We start from the raw sequence: 20,024 nt of genomic DNA on the forward strand, positions 1-20,024 counted from the left end.
GCACTAAATAGGCTGTCGCGTGGCCACGCAGCTTCCAGGGAACTTAGGTTGAAATTCACCTCCTCTGTCCCTGTTTCCCCTGGAGAGTCAATGGAGGACTGGCGAACTAGTGGGACTGTCACTTAACAAAGCTGAAGTAAAACAAGGTGACCTTCTGGCCTTGTGCTACAAGGTTCCTGGTCACAATGGTCTGTAGAGGTGGTGTTCAGATCCGGACTAGACCTGCACAAGAGTTTGGGTTCCTGGCTGGATCAGGGGGTTGGGCTCAGGATCAACAATGTGGGAATCCTAAGAGAAGTTGTCCTGAGTTTCCCCCAAGCATGGAAGGGCCCCGCAGCCTCGCACTGACATCTGTTCTAATCTGTATTTGAACCAGAAAACGGGATTTGAATCTGACCCACATGGTGGGGTCCGACCTGATCCAACCCCATAAGGAACTGAATCCAAGTTCCATTCCCAGCCCTGTCGGTAACAATAGTATGATTTATTAGCTGTGCAGTGGCTAGACCAAAGCTGAGGAAGAGGAGGTGAAAGGCGTGACAAAAGAGGATGAAGCTCTGCCGGTTGTCGGGTGGGTGAGCCAGCACGGCCTCCTGGGAGAGTCTAGCTTATGGGAAAGGCACTTGCATGGCTGGGTCCCAGAGCTGTCACAGCCCTTGGCAGCTGCATTGGGGAAAGGTCTATAAAAAGAGTCAGCCTTGTGCTGCGGACTGCCCAGCCTTACCGACGTACAGAACACGCTTCCCTGGGAGGGGAACGGAAACGCTTTGTTTAGAAAAGGGCTCATCTAAACAGGAACAGAAACACGTGGAAAGGCTTAAAACAGACCCAGGAATGTCCAGCGGGGTCCCAGTCAACTGGATCGGGCCAGATCTGAGCCCAGCTTGTCCCAGCCTGCACCTTGTGCAGTCGTTTCCCACCGGTGCGTAAGCAGGGTCTGAATGAGCCCTCCCCTAACATCTAGTGCGGAAAAGACTCTCGGGACCAGGCCACGTTTTCATGAACACGCCTACTCTGCCAAGGTATTCAGCCGGAGCTGCCAGCCCCCAGCAGTGGGGCTCCAGCTGTGAGCCCCGTGTGGGGCTGACAGCTAACAGGTGATGTAAGTGTCTACACAGACACCGCAGCAGCCTCTCTGCATCAACCTAAGCACTACGCCTCTCGTGCAGATGGAGTTATTCGCTCGGTGTAGCGGGTGAGTTACCTCGGTGGGAGCGACATTTTAGTGCCGACGCGTACAGAGTTAGGTCGACATAATGCTGACCTAACTCTGTAGCGTACGCCAGGCCCGAGAGAGACGTGCTTGCTATGAGTACCTGCCTAAAAGGCAGTAAAGGGACATTAGCAATGGTAGAGCAGCCAGCTGAAGGACTGCTGGTCCCCAGTGGAGTCATAACCGTCCCCACTGAAACCCAGGAAAAGGTGATTATAGTGATTGCTGATGAAACAAGCCGTGATGTCATTGTGAAACCAGGGCAGAAGACAGCAGACCCGAAACCATCGTGAGACCCCAGTGTGAAGCTGAGGTTCCAGCCATAAAGCCTGCAAAGTTTGACTTCGGAGATTCACCATTGTCCAAGGAGCAGAAGGATCGCCTGAGGAGGAAACTTCGTGAAAGATCCAAGATGTTCTCATTACATGAGTGGGCCGTGCAAAGGGAGTGGAACACAACGTCAGACTACAAAAACAACGAGGAGTTCAGTGGCACCTTAAAGACTAACAAATTTATTTGGGCATAAGCTTTTGTGGGTAAAAAACCCGCTTCTTCGGCCCTAAACCCCCTGGCGGAAGCTTTAAGAGCTGGTTCAGGAGCAGAACCTCAAGAGGTGGCGTGGCAGAGGTTGCCGTAGAGAGGCAAGTGGTAGCAAAGAAAGCAATGGCAAGCAGCACAGGGAAGGACAGTGTGGCAGCAGCCATGGGCAACGATGCAGAGTGAACGGCTGCAAATGTGAGCAGGGCGCAGTGGAGGGAGGGGAGGGGCGTGTCCAAGGAACATTTGTTTGTGGGACTTTCACACCGTAAGGTGAGGAACTGAGGCAAAGGACACTACCCAGCATGCTCCAGGGTGGGTGTTTTGCTTATGATCGCATGGTTTTGAATGTGTTTGTGGTGTTTGCCCTGACTAATGCTGGGTTCCCATTCCCTTTTAATAAAAGTTCTCCTTTGTTATACACAGACTCGGTCCTTGAAAAAGGGGAAGTGTTGCCTCTTAGAGGTGCCCGGGGGTGGTGTTACATTTTCCCAGATTAGCAGGTGGGGGCTCGAGCTGGCCCTGTTTTATTGTGCCAAGAGGAACGCCTAGACAGCTAACCCGGCCCTTGTTGCTGCCGAGTTCACCTGGCAAAAGGGTTACAAGAGTCTTACGCTCATGAGCAGGGGGTTGGACTAGATGACTTCTGGATGTCTCTTCCAACCCTAATCGTCTATGATTCATTTCTCATGGGCATCAGTGACGGCACAAGGGGGCAGGGGATTGGCTCGTCAGGAGTTTGGTAAATCAGGAGCTAGATCCTTATCTCAGCGACACCAGTTCAATCCACTGATGCCAATGGCACTCCTCTGGATTTACCCTGGGACAGCCACCCTCCCATTCCTGCCCAGCTGCTACACTCTGCAGGACTGAAGCCAGCTTGACAGATTCTCTGCCGTTCTAGGTCCCCCAGAGTCCTCTGCAAACCTCCCATTTACTGGGCTGCCCCTTTGGAGTTCAGCAAGCAGGGAGGTTTGGCTAATCCGGGGTCTGCAGTTCACCTGCGCTCTGGGACTTCAGGGATCACATCACACGTCAGGGAGGAAACCCAGAATCCTGACCGTGGGGTCCTGCCAGGCCTTTGGGCCCAGTGCCTGAAATCAGAGGCAGTTTTGCATGTCCCCTCCATAGCTCTGCCCATAGAAAAACTGGAAGGGTCAGGGGAAGGCGCCCCATGATTCTGCCTCGACTGTGGAGTTCTGGGAGTGTCCATGCACAGCCAGGCGGCTGCATCCAGCCCAGGGGTTTTTTCCAGTTTCTCCTGTGCCTCCAATCAGCACCTCCCAGAGTCCAAACCCCCCACTTTAGTGTGACCACGAGGCTTGAAGCCGCGTTCTGTTCAGACTTCAGTTCCAGGCTGCCTGGGCAACAGGGGAGCAAGTGAAACCATCCCAGCCTCTGGTCGGTTTTACTGAGACAGGCATTTTGTCCCAAGGGCTGCCTCCTCCGCCGGTTCTGCTGCCCACACGCTTCATCGGGACCTGAATTCCCGCCCTCACCAGGACCGACACCACGATCTGCCTTGGGCAGCAACATCACAGATTTTCCAGGGCACTGGAACTACCGATGGGTGGGGAGAGCCTGTGTATCGTATCACTTCCCTCCAGCCACGCCCAACTGTCCTCCCACAGGGAATCACAGAACCATAGAATATCGGGGTTGGAAGGGACCCCAGAAGGTCATCTAGTCCAACCCCCTGCTCGAAGCAGGACCAATTCCCAGTTAAATCATCCCAGCCAGGGCTTTGTCAAGCCTGACCTTAAAAACCTCTAAGGAAGGAGATTCTACCACCTCCCTAGGTAACGCATTCCAGTGTTTCACCACCCTCTTAGTGAAAAAGTTTTTCCTAATATCCAACCTAAACCTCCCCCACTGCAACTTGAGACCATTACTCCTCGTTCTGTCATCTGCTACCATTGAGAACAGTCTAGAGCCATCCTCTTTGGAACCCCCTCTCAGGTAGTTGAAAGCAGCTATCAAATCCCCCCTCATTCTTCTCTTCTGCAGGCTAAACAATCCCAGCTCCCTCAGCCTCTCCTCATAACTCATGTGTTCTAGACCCCTAATCATTTTTGTTGCCCTTCGCTGGACTCTCTCCAATTTATCCACATCCTTCTTGAAGTGTGGGGCCCAAAACTGGACACAGTACTCCAGATGAGGCCTCACCAATGTCGAATAGAGGGGAACGATCCACGTCCCTCGATCTGCTCGCTATGCCCCTACTTATACATCCCAAAATGCCATTGGCCTTCTTGGCAACAAGCGCACACTGCTGACTCATATCCAGCTTCTCATCCACTGTCACCCCTAGGTCCTTTTCCGCAGAACTGCTGCCTAGCCATTCGGTCCCTAGTCTGTAGCTGTGCATTGGGTTCTTCCGTCCTAAGTGCAGGACCCTGCAGTTATCCTTATTGAACCTCATCAGATTTCTTTTGGCCCAATCCTCCAATTTGTCTAGGTCCTTCTGTATCCTATCCCTCCCCTCCAGCGTATCTACCACTCCTCCCAGTTTAGTATCATCCGCAAATTTGCTGAGAGTGCAATCTACACCATCCTCCAGATCATTTATGAAGATATTGAACAAAACCGGCCCCAGGCACTCGACTTGATACCGGCTGCCAACTAGACATGGAGCCATTGATCACTACCCGTTGAGCCCGACAATCTAGCCAGCTTTCTACCCACCTTATAGTGCATTCATCCAGCCCATACTTCCTTAACTTGCTGACAAGAATACTGTGGGAGACCGTGTCAAAAGCTTTGCTAAAGTCAAGAAACAATACATCCACTGCTTTCCCTTCATCCACAGAACCAGTAATCTCATCATAAAAGGCGATTAGATTAGTCAGGCATGACCTTCCCTTGGTGAATCCATGCTGGCTGTTCCTGATCACTTTCACCACACCCAAGACCCCAGACTAGGAAATGTCACCGCACCCAAGACCCCAGACTAGGAGAGGGACTTACCCCAGTGCTCTGCCTCTTGGTGTCAAGCAGGGGGATGTTAAAGCTGGCAGCCAGGGTGGGAGAGCCCAGGACGTCCTGCAGGGGCACTCGGGCTTCCCCCAAAAACCTATAAAAGAATCAAAGGAACAAAATGTTAACGGGGGAGGAAGAGAGACACTGAATGCATCAGGTTAAGACTGGGGGTCCCAGGCTTGGGTGAACTGGATAGCGTCCCATGGAAGCCAACAAGATTAGGTATAAAATACAGAGGAAATACCCCAGATTTACAAGTTTGGAAACTCCTTGGAGACACAGTCCTGAAGATCACCTCTTTCTCACCTGCTTCTGGGAGGGCGGCCCCTGAGACAGCAAAGCCAGTATCTATATTATACAGAGATCTCAGGGACACTCAAACTTCCAGATAAGCAAGAGCTCTCCATGGTGAAAGCTGAGGTCCCCATGGTCCTCCTAAACACCGCTGCGCCTCCAAAGCCTAGGAGCTCTGCAGGGTGGAAACGTGCAGCGGTCTATAGGTGCAAAGTACAGTACAATGTGAGCCTAGAACACTTCTGGGCAAAAGAGAGTAAAGAGGCTTTATTTCATTCCCCTCCCTGGACAGATGGCCCAATGGTTAGGGTGCTAGTTTGGGGCTTGGGAAAACTGGGTTCTATTCCCTGCTTCCCTATGGCCTACTTATGTCACCTTGGGGGAGTCATTTAGCCTCTCTGTGCCTCGGTTTTCCCATATGTACAAGAGGGATGACAGCACTGCCTTGCCTCGCAGGGGTGTGTGAGAATAAATACATTAACAACTGCAAGGTGCATTGGTGATAGGGGCTATATCATCATCTAAGCTAGACAGATCCCCTCAACAGCCCTGTGAGATAGACCACATTGTATAGATGGGGAACTGAGGCACAGTAAGGGAACGTGGAACATGAACTGGCTATTCCCTGCTCCAGGCTCCCAGCCCTGCATTCAGACCACTAGATACCTGTCTCTCAATGCTGTGGTAACAACACAACCCTGTGAGTATATTCCACCCACACGCGACAGGGTGAGGCCAGGCAAAGACCATGACTTGTAGGGTTTGGCTTGTTTCCTCAACAGCCCAGGGGATCTAGAGTCAGGCTGATGTTCGCCTCCCTCTGATTAGACAGTCAGCATGGACCGAGCTGCCAGAGTGTGGGGGAGGAAGACTAGCAGCTTCTCCTCTAACGTGAAGAGATATCAGAGCTGCTGTCCTGGTGCTGCACTGAATACGCCAGAGGACCAGCAGTGGGTGCCATCCTCAGAGACCACAGCGGGCTGAAGAGGACCCCAGAGATGGGCCTCCCATCTATACAATGGTCTAGCTCACAGGGCTGTTGAAGGGGTCTGTCTATGATGATACAGCCCCTACCATCAATGTAAGACGTCTCCTAGCTGACACACCACGTAGGTCAAACAGGATGTGCTACGGTCATTTCTGTTCGCTCCGCCTACGGAAAACACTGTGGGGTCTGTTCTATACCCAAGATGCTAATCCTAGGGGGCACTTGGCATAGAGGGCACAGGGGGGACTGTGGTTCTCAACCTGCGGCCCGGGTAACACATGGGGGGGCCGCACATGTGGCCTGCCATGATAAATAGGGTGAGAACCACTGCTTTAGAATTGTTTCCGAGGAGCAGCTGTGTCAGTCTGTAGCTGCAAAAAGAAAACCAGGACTTGTGGCACCTTAGAGACTAACCAATTTATGCTTTAGAATTAAGCATCTAGATTCCCTTGTGCTTAAGGTAAAAGCGCCGGTATCTGTCGAACTGTTTCAAATGGGAGTACTTCACAGAGCAGAGTGGAGCTTTTACTATGCAGTAGCAGGGTCTGTACGGCAAATTACAGCCTGGCGGGCTAGTGCACCCGAGCTTCCCACCCCAACTCACCCTAGAGACAGGCCCTAAGTATTTATAGCACATCCACCTCACTGCACTGGGACGCTCTGAACTCAGCCCTTCCGGTTTCCTTGGGAGCTTAAGTTCCATGAAGATGATTGGGTGTGTGAATCTTGTACTAATTCTTAGTATTCGGCTGATGCTGCTTGCGATCTGATTGCAAATCTCGCGGTCGTTGGTGTTTCTCTCAAAGCCCAGCTCCTGGAGTCATGTGATCACGCGAGGATCTCAGCTTCCATTAGGGAAAAATGCAAATTTCTAGCCCAGGTGGCAGCTAATGGCTCAGAAACCAGAAGGCGACTAAAAAGAACCTGAGTTTTATTTTTCAGGCTCGTGACTCTTTGGGGCCTGATTTGTGCCTTTTGAAGGCATGCGGTTAGGAATACTGTTACTTTTGCATATTGGCATTATTGATGGAGCCATGTGAGCTAACACCTGTATTTACTTTCATCGTGGCTAGGTCTAGAAACCCCAGTCAAGGAGCGGGGTCCCATATCGTGCCAGGCATAAAAACAATAGCCCCTCCCCCAGACAGCAGGAAACAAGTGGACCAGACTGACGACCAGAGCAGGGATGGAGTGGGAACACGAGGCAACAGAATTGAGCAGAAGGGCAGAAGTCCCAGGTCGACCCTTGCTACCCAGTGCCAGATGGGTGAGTGATCTGTGGGCACCAAGGCACAGGAGAGATTTGGACGAGGGCAAGGTGGCGACGTCATGAATATTGAAAGGGGAGTTTACCCCATGCACGGGGGGGCAGCATAAGAGAGCCGGGGGTGCTCAAGGGAGAAGCGATGGAGCGTTATTGCTGGTGGCGAGACGGCAGAGCCCATGGTCGATAAGCTAACTGGGCAGACAGAGAGAGTAGGGCTAAGTGATGACAGGTCTTAAAGGCAAAGGCAAGGGGTTTGGGTTCGAAGCAGAGGAGGAAGGGAGGCGGGGGGAGGGCGCAAAGACGAGGGAGGAATGAGCCAGGAAGGTTCTGAACAGGCTCGAGGGGGCAACATGGCTGGTGGCGAGGCCAGAGAGGAGCAGATTATAGCCGCCGAGGGTCAGGAGATGATGAAGGCTAAACTGGAGCCCAGGCAGCATGGACAGAGAGAAGCTAAGAAATACTATGTAGGTACAAACAGCCAGACCTGGACCTAGCCTGCAACACTAGCTGGGAATCCCACCCCCGGTTTTTAATCCATCGACATCCCCTTGAATTCGCTCCCCTCCTGGATTCAAATCCTCCCTGACGCCTCTCTCTTTGGGTAACCCCTTCGGCTGCTCTGACCCAAAGCCCTGCCAGATGGGCTAACCGAGCTCTCTGCTTTCCCTTCGCACTCGTGCTGTGGGCTGAAATATGCTGCACTGGAAACTAAAGCAGCGAGATGAGAATTCCTGGAAAAAAGGTATCAGTCACTCTGGGGAGACAATGAGGGGAAGCCGGGAAGGGAGGTGGCCAGACAAGCCTGTAACATAAATTATAATGCAGCCACTCTTCGAAGGGGTTATCGTCCTAGCAGGGAGGGGGAAGGCGCCTGGAGCTCACTCAAGCAGCCAGCCTGAGGTTTATTATTTCCCCTATTTTTAAGTTTGATTGAACACAAATCGCCTGCCAAATCCCCCCCTGGAGCCGTTGTTTTCCCACTGCTCCATTTGCTGCACAAATCCCCTGCAACTGGAGACAGGGCGGCCACTGGGGGCATGATGGGAACTGGGTTTTCTCTCTCCCTGTTTAAACAGTCGGGGCCTGATCCTTGGCTTGGGTCACAATGCAGCAATGTTGATTTACACCAACTGGGGGTCTGTCCCATTGACTGCAGTAGAGCGATTACAATTTTTCACACCAGCTGGAGATCTGGCCCACTGACGCCACTGGAGCTATGGCTGATTTACCTCAGGTGGGGATCTGGCCCTTTCTTCCTAAGGGATGGGGTGGGATGGGATGACCCGCACACAAATCCGATACCCCCGCTGTTACATGACAAATTCTGCCCTTTGTCATAGGTTCCTCACCACTAAGGGAAACAAGAACCGCAGGGCAGGGACTGCAGCTTCCTCTCTTCACCGACCGTGGGGGTGTCGCTTCTTTACGAACGCCAGGCCTAAGCGACTAACATTTCACTGATACCTGGATGGCATGTTGCTAAGGAAAACCCAGCGGCTGCAAGGAGTGGCGTTAGTGACTCAGCAGGGGGCGCCCTTCCCTGGGCATCAATACTGACCTCAGCCCCCCGGGGCTGTACTGCAGAGAGTGAGGTTGGCCCTAAGAGGCGCTGTGCTGCAGGGAGAGCAGTCTTTCCAAAAAGATGTAAATACAAACTTTCGGACCCCTTGCGGTCGCTGACTATCCCATAGCACTTTAACCTTGGCATCATGGCCAAATTCCAACGTGTGTAAGTTACATTCGACCTCCTTCCATTGCCCCGGCACATTGCACTGGGTATGGCCTTCTCAGCTTAAACAAGATACACTGGAGGGGAAGGATAGGATACAGAGGGACCTAGACAAATTGGAGGATTGGGCCAAAAGAAATCGGATGAGGTTCAACAAGGACAAGTGCAGAGTCCTACACTTAGGACGGAAGAATCCCATGCACCGCTACAGACTAGGGACCGAATGGCTAGGCAGCAGTTCTGCAGAGAAGGACCGAGGGGTTACAGTGGACGAGAAGCTGGATATGAGTCAACAGTGTGCCCTTGTTGCCAAGAAGGCTAGCCGCATTTTGGGATGTATATGTAGGGGCATTGCCAGCAGATCGAGGGACGTGATCGTTCCCCTCTACTCGACATTGGTGGGGCCTCATCTGGAGTACTGTGTCCAGTTTTGGGCCCCACACTACAAGAAAGATGTGGAAAAATTGGAAAGAGTCCAGTGGAGGGCAACAAAAATGATTAGGAGACTGGAACACATGACTTATGAGGAGAGGCTGAGGGAACTGGGATTGTTTAGTCTGCAGAAGAGAAGAATGAGGGGGGATTTGATAGCTGCTTTCAACTACCTGAAAGGGGGTTCCAAAAAGGATGGATCTAGACTGTTCTCAGTGGTAGCAGATGACAGAACAAGGAGTAATAGTCTCAAGTTGCGGGGGGGAGATTTAGGTTGGATATTAGGAAAAACTTTTTCACTAGGAGGGTGGTGAAACACTGGAATGCGTTACCTAGGGAGGTGGTGGAATCTCCTTCCCTAGAAGTTTTTAAGGTCAGGCTTGACAAAGCCCTGGCTGGGATGATTTAGTCGGGGATCGGTCCTGCTTTGAGCAGGGGGTTGGATTAGATGACCTCTTGAGGTCCCTTCCAACCCTGATATTCTATAAGATAGATTTTTATTAATCTTTGCAATATTTTCCCCTTCCTATGTAACAGCCAGATGGAAGCTTCAAGCTGGGATCTATTTCCTAACACCAGCAAGACAGCTCAGACGGGCTCAGCAACAGGGACCGATTGGGGGAAAACCTAGCGTAATGATGTGTCCACTCTCATTTGTGCTTCTCTCTACTATATGCGGTTAATATATGCTTCTCAGTCAATTTCAGCCCCTGCCTCTCATGGTCACAGACTAGTGGTGACCCTTTCCCTTAACACTGAGAGAGCCTTCAGCGGAACCCCCTGTAGGTACAGCACTTAGGTCTGACCAAAAGAAAGCCACCCTGCAGCTGTAGCTCATTTGCCTTAGAAAACAAATCCACTTTGTATAAAATGTTTGAATAGTTGTTGGGCCAGAGAGTGAGAGAATGCCTGGTGCACTCACGCGGGAGGAGGAAACCCCAAGTCCAAGTCCCTGTTCTAATGAATATTCATTTATACAAAGTAGAACAGCTTCAATAGGACAGACAGAGTGCCATCCTGCGTCACCCGGTGGTTTGGGCACTCACCTGAAGTGTGGAGACCTAGGTTCAATCCCTGCTCTAGAGTGGGGATTCAAACCTGGATCTCCCACATCTCGAGTGAGCGCCTGAACCACTGGGCTAGAAGTTATAAGAGGACAGCCTCTTCCCCCCTTTCAGCTGTGTGAATTCAATCCCTTCGAAAAGCCAGGAAACAAAATGTTACGGGTCGAACGACGGGTTTCAACCAACCCAACGTGGCCTTTTTCAATTTGCTGGAATTTTTCCGATTCAGTTCAGGTCAAACCAAAATGTTTTTTCAATTTTTCAGAACTGCCAGTGATCCAAAAACAACGAGTTAATAACCTAGCTCTGCTGATGAACTCATGAACCACAAAAGCAGTACCTGAGCGTTGCTTTTACAACAACCCCAAGACGCAATTCTCTCGGACATCACTGTATGATTATCAGCTTGGATAACTGTTAGCTGAGAAGGTTTCTCACCATCTTTTGGTTTGGTTTGTGTACGCTCCTTTTTCCAAGATGTAGCACAAGGCTGTCAATTTCTGTTTGCAACTAGTGTGTCCAGTTCTGGTGCCCACAATTCAAGAAGGATGTTGATAAATTGGAGAGGGTTCAGAGAAGAGCCGAGAGAATGATTAAAGGATTAGAAAACATCCCTTATAGAGACCACACTACTTGAGTCAATCTATTTAGCTTCACAAAGAGAAGGTTAAGGGGTGATTTGATCACCGTCTATAAATAACTACCTGGGGAACAAATATGTAACAACAGGCTCTTCAATCTACCAGGGAAAGGTCTAACATGATCCAATGGCTGGAAGTTGAAGCTAGACAAATTCCGACTGGAAATAAGGCATGCATTTTCAATGTGGAAAGTAACTGACAACTGGAACTATTTACCAAGGATCATGGTGGATACTCCATCAGTGACAATTTTTACATCAAGATTGGCTGTTTGTCTAAAAGCTCGGCTCTAGGGATTATTGTGGGGCAGGTCTCTGGCCTGAGCTATGCAGGAGGTCAGACTAGATGATCACAATGGTCCCTTCTGCCCTTGGACTCTGTCAATCTTTGAATATATAAAAATAGGGAGAGAGAACAGAGCAGTAGTTAAAAGTCCAGGACTGAAGATCAAAAAATCCAAGTTTTATTCCTGCCTCTGGGTTCCAGGTCAACCTGGGGCATCACTATCTCTCTGGGCCTCAGTTTTACCATTGGTGAATTGGGAAATATGATGCTAACTCCCATTCCAGGAGGGTTGCTCATTATGTTTGTAAAGCACCATAAGACTCTTGGTAGGACAACTGCTAGTAGACCTGGACAGTGTTATCTCCCTGCTATTTTTCAAAGAGAAGTTGATTTCAAACATTTCTTGTAGGGATTTATTCAGCAACAGGGGAACTTGAACTAACTTGAAGGGGAAAGGAGTCCAGGAGAGCTGGCTGTATTTCAAGGAATCCCTGTTGAGGTTACAGGGACAAACCATCCCAATGAGTCGAAAGAATAGTAAATATGGCAGGCGACCAGCTTGGCTTAATGGTGAAATCCTAGCGGATCTTAAACATAAAAAAGAAGCTTACAAGAAGTGGAAGGTCGGACATATGACCAGGGAAGAGTATAAAAATATTGCTCGGGCATGTAGGAATCATATCAGGAGGGCCAAATCGCACCTGGAGCTGCAGCTAGCAAGAGATGTCAAGAGTAACAAGAAGGGTTTCTTCAGGTATGTTGGCAACAAGAAGAAAGCCAAGGAAAGTGTGGGCCCCTTACTGAATGAGGGAGGCAACCTAGTGACAGAGGATGTGGAAAAAGCTAATGTACTCAATGCTTATTTTGCCTCTGTTTTCACTAACAAGGTCAGCTCCCAGACTGCTGCACTGGGCATCACAAAATGGGGAAGAGATGGCCAGCCCTCTGTGGAGATAGAGGTGGTTAGGGACTATTTAGAAAAGCTGGACGTGCACAAGTCCATGGGGCCGGACGAGTTGCATCCGAGAGTGCTGAAGGAATTGGCGGCTGTGATTGCAGAGCCATTGGCCATTATCTTTGAAAACTCGTGGCGAACCGGGGAAGTCCCGGATGACTGGAAAAAGGCTAATGTAGTGCCAATCTTTACAAAAGGGAAGAAGGAGGATCCTGGGAACTACAGGCCAGTCAGCCTCACCTCGGTCCCTGGAAAAATCATGGAGCAGGTCCTCAAAGAATCAATCCTGAAGCACTTGCATGAGAGGAAAGTGATCAGGAACAGCCAGCATGGATTCACCAAGGGAAGGTCATGCCTGACTAATCTAATCGCCTTTTATGATGAGATTACTGGTTCTGTGGATGAAGGGAAAGCAGTGGATGTATTGTTTCTTGACTTTAGCAAAGCTTTTGACACGGTCTCCCACAGTATTCTTGTCAGCAAGTTAAGGAAGTATGGGCTGGATGAATGCACTACAGGGTGGGTAGAAAGCTGGCTAGATTGTCGGGCTCAACGGGTAGTGATCAATGGCTCCATATCTAGTTGGCAGCCGGTATCAAGTGGAGTACCCCAAGGGTCGGTCCTGGGGCCGGTTTTGTTCAATATCTTCATAAATGATCTGGAGGATGGTGTGGATTGCACTCTCAGCAAATTTGCGGATGATACGAAACTGGGAGGAGTGGTAGATACGCTGGAGGGCAGGGATAGGATACAGAAAGACCTAGACAAATTGGAGGATTGGGCCAAAAGAAATCTGATGAGGTTCAATAAGGATAAGTGCAGGGTCCTGCACTTAGGATGGAAGAACCCAATGCACAGCTACAGACTAGGGACCGAATGGCTAGGCAGCAGTTCTGCGGAAAAGGACCTAGGGGTGACAGTGGACGAGAAGCTGGATATGAGTCAGCAGTGTGCCCTTGTTGCCAAGAAGGCCAAAGGCATTTTGGGCTGTATAAGTAGGGGCATAGCGAGGAGATCGAGGGACGTGATCGTTCCCCTCTATTCGACATTGGTGAGGCCTCATCTGGAGTACTGTGTCCAGTTTTGGGCCCCACACTTCAAGAAGGATGTGGATAAATTGGAGAGAGTCCAGCGAAGGGCAACAAAAATGATTAGGGGACTGGAACACATGAGTTATGAGGAGAGGCTGAGGGAGCTGGGATTGTTTAGCCTGCAGAAGAGAAGAATGAGGGGGGATTTGATAGCTGCTTTCAACTACCTGAAAGGGGGTTCCAAAGAGGATGGCTCTAGACTGTTCTCAATGGTAGCAGAGGACAGAACGAGGAGTAATGGTCTCAAGTTGCAGTGGGGGAGGTTTAGATTGGATATTAGGAAAAACTTTTTCATTAAGAGGGTGGTGAAACACTGGAATGCGTTACCTAGGGAGGTGGTAGAATCTCCTTCCTTAGAGGTTTTTAAGGTCAGGCTTGACAAAGCCCTGGCTGGGATGATTTAACTGGGAATTGGTCCTGCTTTGAGCAGGGGGTTGGACTAGATGACCTTCTGGGGTCCCTTCCAACCCTGATATTCTATGATTCTATAGGGAGAATTTAAAATATTGCCACCAAGGCAGTGCAGATTCAGGCTGCGATGGCCCAAGTCAGACTTCAGTAAGTAACACACCTTTGTGCATCATCCTAGGATCCCACCACAATGCTCTCACCATCAACAGGAGGCCAAAAATCAATCCTACGTCCCAATCTCACAGGACAATCCATGGCATTGTCGTCACTCTACTCTCAGGGTATCGTAAAAAGGAGCTGGATGCGTGGATTCCTTATTGCCTGGGAACACTCAAACTGTTCACTTGCCCAATGATCACTTACATTCATGGCCAGGAATATATTTGTCTCAGCATGTAGTATGTCCACCGAGGAAAGGAGGTTCTGGTAAAAACAAATACCCCAGAGAAGGAATTTGCATGACCTACCCACTTCTGAGGCAGCCAGCTGCTTTGTCTACCAGATTCACAGGTAGACGTTCCATATCCAGAAGCTGGTAGCTTCCAACAGCCGTCCTGAGCTGTAAACATGCTGGAGCAATGGCTCAGGCTCCTTTCAGTCGAAAACAAGGAAAGTGGGGTATGTATAAAACCAACCATTAAGGGACAGAAGACACAGCCACCTTCTGATGAAGGTTACAGCACTGTAAATCCAGAGCAACTCCACTGCCCTGGATGGAGTTAATTTGGATTTACCCCTGGGGAAACAGAGCTGAATCCAGCTCCTGCTGTAGAAAGTGAATAAGAAGCAGCAGATCCCAAGCCCCCTTCCTTTGGCAAACAGAGGACAAAATCCACAACGATAATCATTTATTTTTAGGTGCAGGACAAAGTAAAAAGAAAACAAACCACACAACAAGCACCAATTCCAAACCACTAGAGACCCTGCTAGTAAGCATGCACGCAGGGCTTTACATCTTCACAACCCCAGGCAAATCTTAAATTAAAAAGGAGCACCCAGGCTGCCCTTAATGCCCATGGTACTTATTCCTAACAGTTGGCATGGAGCAGATTCCGCTTTCCAAAGAGAAGGTGGGATCTGAGGTTGGGGGGGAGCCAGACAGACACAGCACCCTACTGGGAGAGCCTGAAGAAACTACACCTGCCCAGGTTCTCAAGGGGGATGGGAAGATAACCATGTGCGTAGACTGATTGTTGCTTTAAAATCCTTTTTCTCTCTAACGCTTTATTCCAACGGCAGAACACACAATGCTTGTGATTTCAGAAGGTTGCCTGCTCACGGCAGTCACCGCTGCTCACAGCCTCCCGCAGGACGGAGCCACAGGTGCCCAATTCCAGACGGACCTGCTGCATAAGCACGGCGGACACACGGGGGCTGTAGCCCGGGGCCCACTCTCATTAGGGGAGAGTTTCAGAATTACAGCCCAGGAGAGGTAGAGGCCCTAGGCTCAACACCTGGGGGGTTGCTCCCAGAGAGGGACAGAAATGCAGCTAGCCCTGTAACCATGACACGCCTGTATTGCACAGGCCAGAGAATTTGAATTCAGTTCCTGCATCAAGCCCATGTCTTGTGGCTGAGCTAGAGCTCCCCTTCCCACCCCCACCCCTGCTTTTTTTTTTTTTTTTGGTAAAGAAATTGCTTATAGAAAAGGAGTACTTGTGGCACCTTAGAGACTAACCAATTTATTTGAGCATAAGCTTTCATGAGTTACAGCTCACTTCATCAGATGCATATGCAAATTGCTCATAGAATTTTAAGTTCTCAATATCATTTGAGCAGAGGGCTGGAGGGGGGCAGGGAAAGAGGGGGTTCATGTTTTCCACTGAGAAAAGCAGCAGGCTCAAGCCCAGCAGTTCCTGGCAAAGAACAATGTTGCTATTCCAGCTGTTTCAAAACATCCTCCACAGGGCCCAGAATTAACCTCCCTAGCCAGATTCCAGCCCCCAGGGATGACAACATGCTGTGTTATGTGCCCTGCTGCACAGAATTCAGCTGGGCCTTGCTGTCCGCGTCAGGGCATTTCCTGCCTCAGAGCACAGCCTTCCCCACCCCCTAGTTAGCTCCCCTAGTTAAGGGCTTTTTCCTTTGAGCTGGATTAAAGCAGCGGTTCTCAAACTGTGGGTCAGGACCCCAGAGTGGGTGGGGTTGCAAGGGCTGGTTTAGACTTGCTGGGGCCCGGGGCCAAAGCCCAAGCCCCACCACTTGGGGCTGAAGCCGAAGCCCAAGGGCTTCAGCCTTGGGCGGCGGGGCTCAGGTTACAGGTCCCCTGCCTGGGGCTGAAGGCTTCGGGCTGCAGCTCTGGCCTCCCCACCCGGGACCAGGGGACTCAGTCTTCTGCTTTGCCCCCTGTCCCAACCGAGGATGGTGGGGCTCGGGCTTCGGCTTTACCCCCCACCCCAACCCAGGCAGCAGGGCTCGGGCGGGCTCAGGCTTCAGTCCCCCCCTCCTAGGGTCACATTGTAATTTTTGTTGTCAGAAAGGGGTCATGGTGCAATGATGTTTGAGAACCCCTGGGTTAAAGCACGGCTCTGCTCTACAAAGAGAGCCTTGCAGGGATGCAGGTTTATGTCATTCGCTGCTTACGAATCAAAAGGGCTGAGTTTACAATCAACTCTGCATACTCTGTCTGGGATCTGTGAGTGGAGCAGAGTTCTTCATAATGTGAACGTCATCACCAGAAATCAATTATACCCTCATTCCACTTCTCTCCAAAAAAAAAAAAAAAACAACAAAAAACCACAACACCCTCTTGCATTTGCGAGGTCCTTGGAATAGATATTTTAGAAATTGATTCACAGTGTTTACATTTAATCATTCTGAATGCAGACTGCATATATGTTTGTTAATGATAAATTAATCTTTCCAAGCCTATATGTAATTTATAACAGTAAATGCCAGGCAACATCGATTTCACCGTACACACACACACACGGATGGAAAAGGATTCCCATCTCTACTAATCAAAGTGCACAGATCAGCAAAGTAAGAAAAATGCTGCTTGAAAATTTAGAGTTTGATTTAGAATCATAGAATATCAGGGTTGGAAGGGACCCCAGAAGGTCATCTAGTCCAACCCCCTGCTCGAAGCAGGACCAATTCCCAGTTAAATCATCCCAGCCAGGGATTTAAGGATTTTTACTTTATATATTTTGACATGGGATGTTGACAATTTGTATTTTAACAGTTACAGAGCTTCGACTTTTTGAACATCAGCATCTACGCTCATTAAATATTGTCTGACCCCCACAACTGTGAAAATAAACTAGATAAATAGATAAAAACTAATAAAAATGCTTAAAAATAAACATGGATAGTCTCCTGTCGAATTATTAAAAAAAATAAGAATGCAATTCTGCCAAGCCTAACGAGATAATGAGAGAAGCGGGAGCTGCCCCTTTGGAAGAGGGTCAGGGCAGGGTGAGAGTGTTATTGCAGGGGCTGGAGTGTACAGCGTGTTTGCTGCAGCTTCAGGAGAGGGCTGGCTTGTAGATGGGCGCTGAGGGGGCCTCTGTCTGCAAGAAGCTCTTAAAGCAAAAGGTTTGAATGCCCAGCACAGACCACGTTTTCTCTGGAAAGCTGAGTCGTGTGACTGAGGGTAGAACGCCTGCTTTCCTTCAGCAGATTTGTGCCCTCTCCTGCCTTGAACACAGAGGCAGGTCAATATCAGGTTTATAACAGCCTTTCACTCCTCAGCAGAAACATTTCTCCTCCCTCCCCCCTTCTAAGTGTTCCTGAAAACAGTTTATTTTTTCTAAAAACATAACATTCCCCTGCAGCTTTTGCAACCCAAACTGCAGCATCCCTGTTATAGTGAGGGAACCGCCAGGTGAAACTGACATACCCACTAATGTGAAATGACCAGATAGATGTTAGTTTTCACCTATAAAGCCTTAAATTATCAGGGACCTACCTGCCTTTTTCCCCAAATAAGGTACTGTGAGTAAAGCTGTATTGATATGAGAGATGGGGCTCTGGCAAGGTGTTTTCCTTTACAGCCTCTTAGACCACACTCAATTATACCCTGAAGTTGTTAACATTCAGATCAGATTGTGTGGCCCTTCTTTACTCTTTGACCCCTACAAAGTTGAGAGCAGAGCAAGTGATTGGGGAGCAGGGGGACTCTGCTGGTAATTTTGACCACAATCCTGCAGAGAATTACTCATAAACTGAACTTTAAACACATATTCAAGTGGCTTTATTGAATCGAGGCCTTTGTTACTGTGGTTTATTAAATGTTTCTGTGTCTATATTGCTGTGGGGACCATGCTAATTGCTGGCATCTGTCCAGTATACATCTCATAAAATAAACAGTTTGTCAGGGGCGTTTGGAATGGATACTATTTTGTTTACACATTCATAACTGTAGAGAAATAGTCTATTATTCTCCAAACGGAACAAAATGCAAAATGCCAGTGTAGCATAAATGATGACACACAAAATAGGATAGCTAATGTACCTTTGGTTTCAGGATATAAGGTGTTTACTTGTAACACGGACAAGGAAATCTGTGTCCCCACTCACCTCAGTGCATGAATTTTAAGCCCACACTTTCCTTTAATGTTGTTCTGTGCTTGCCCAGCAGTTTGAAGAGCTTGAGATTCTTTTTAGTTTAATCATTTTTTCTATTCTTAGATATTCCATTTATAGGAACATGAGAATGGGCAGGCTGGCTCAGACCCAAGCTCCATCTAGCCCAGTGTCCTGTCTCTGACAGTGGCCAGCCCCAGCTGCTTCAGAGGAAAGTGAAAGAAACCCTGTGAATGACAGATGTTGAACCATCTGCCTATTAGTTCTCATCCTAGCCTCCTATAGTCAGAGATTGGTGGTTTTGTCTCCCTTCCAACCTCTGTAAGTATAAAGAGAGCATGTAGACATGCTTAAATAACCCTCTACTACCTTTAATCCCATTACAATGAGCCTTCCAGACAGCTAGATGCTGCGTCCTAAAACTGACATGCAAAACACAGGGAAGACAGAGTTAACCTAAAGCTCACCAACCCTGGAGAATGGCTACATTCTGCCTGCAAAACTTCAATCAGGCCACAGGTAACAATCTTTGCATGGATGATCTGTTGGGTTTGAACCAGGCCCTGCAGCCCCACCACACTGTTCTTTAATACTTGAGCTATGAAGTAATTATCAGCCGGTGGCCGCAGTAGGTTATTAACCTACTTTGCCAATGTATTACGTGTGCAGAGCAAAACATAGCCCCGAGAGAGCAGGAATATCTGTTCACTGGCTGCATTCGGAAGCAGTGTCTGGTTAGGTTTTTTTAAACCCCAAAGAGACTAAGGAGCATGTTTTCAAATCATTGCATGGATGGGGGAGGGTGAGTCAGATGGGTCCACTCTTATATCCAGGGGCACAGTGGATGGTATTTTCAGAGACAGGTGCACACCCAGCCACAAAGCTAGAATCAGTGACTCAGCGCTGATCTACACAAGGAAGTTTTGCCAACAAAACTTTCTGTGGGTCAGTCCAGCCTTACGTACATCCATGCTCAGTTTTGAGCCTTGTTGACAAAACTCTCAAAATTCTACTAGTTCCCTGAGCAACATACGTCCTCTCCCCCAAACAGTTCTACTAGGGTTATGCCTGTGTGGTCACAGACAAACCCTGTTCCGGTATAAGCCATCCTCTAGCAACACATAGAGAACATAGAGAACTGCATATGTGGATCAGCCACATCACACTCTGCAAGCGTGCTATACACCCTAATTGCCAGAAGATACAAACAACAGGAAAACTTCAGCCCTGTAATGACTGGCCATGGAGCATTCTCTCCAGGGCAAGCCCTCCATGGCCCTAGCAGCCACTTCAGTGAAGCCGTGCTGGGAAGCTGATCAGCCTGTAGCCCAGTGTTTCTCAAACTTTTATACTGGTGACCCCTTTCACATAGCAAGCCTCTGAGTGCGACCTCCCCCTTATCAATTAAACATACTTTTTTACATATCTGCCACCATTATATATGCTGGAGGCAAAGCGGGGTTTGGGGTGGAGGCTGACAGCTCACGACCCCCCATGTAATAACCTCGCAACCTGCTGAGGGGTTCTGACCCCCAGTTGGAGAACCCCTAGCCATCTCACTGCCTCCCCACCTCTGCAAGGGGATAGGTGTAGAGTTAACCCCCGGCTTGC

At 49.3% G+C, this 20,024-nt stretch overlaps 1 protein-coding gene across 4 annotated transcripts in view; it reads right to left on the bottom strand.

The window, feature by feature from the left end:
* DYSF (dysferlin) overlaps positions 1-20,024 on the bottom strand; it is a 307,503-nt gene that overhangs the window by 239,706 nt on the left and 47,773 nt on the right. For all 4 annotated transcript variants that reach the window (XM_073343024.2, XM_073343025.2, XM_073343023.2 and 1 more), the window contains exon 4: positions 4,718-4,823. In XM_073343024.2, the coding sequence (XP_073199125.2) occupies positions 4,718-4,823 (106 nt within the window). The remainder of the gene's footprint in view (positions 1-4,717; positions 4,824-20,024) is intronic.

This window comes from Lepidochelys kempii, chromosome 4 (genome assembly GCF_965140285.1).
Source record: "Lepidochelys kempii isolate rLepKem1 chromosome 4, rLepKem1.hap1, whole genome shotgun sequence".
Classification (NCBI taxonomy): Eukaryota; Metazoa; Chordata; order Testudines; family Cheloniidae; genus Lepidochelys; species Lepidochelys kempii.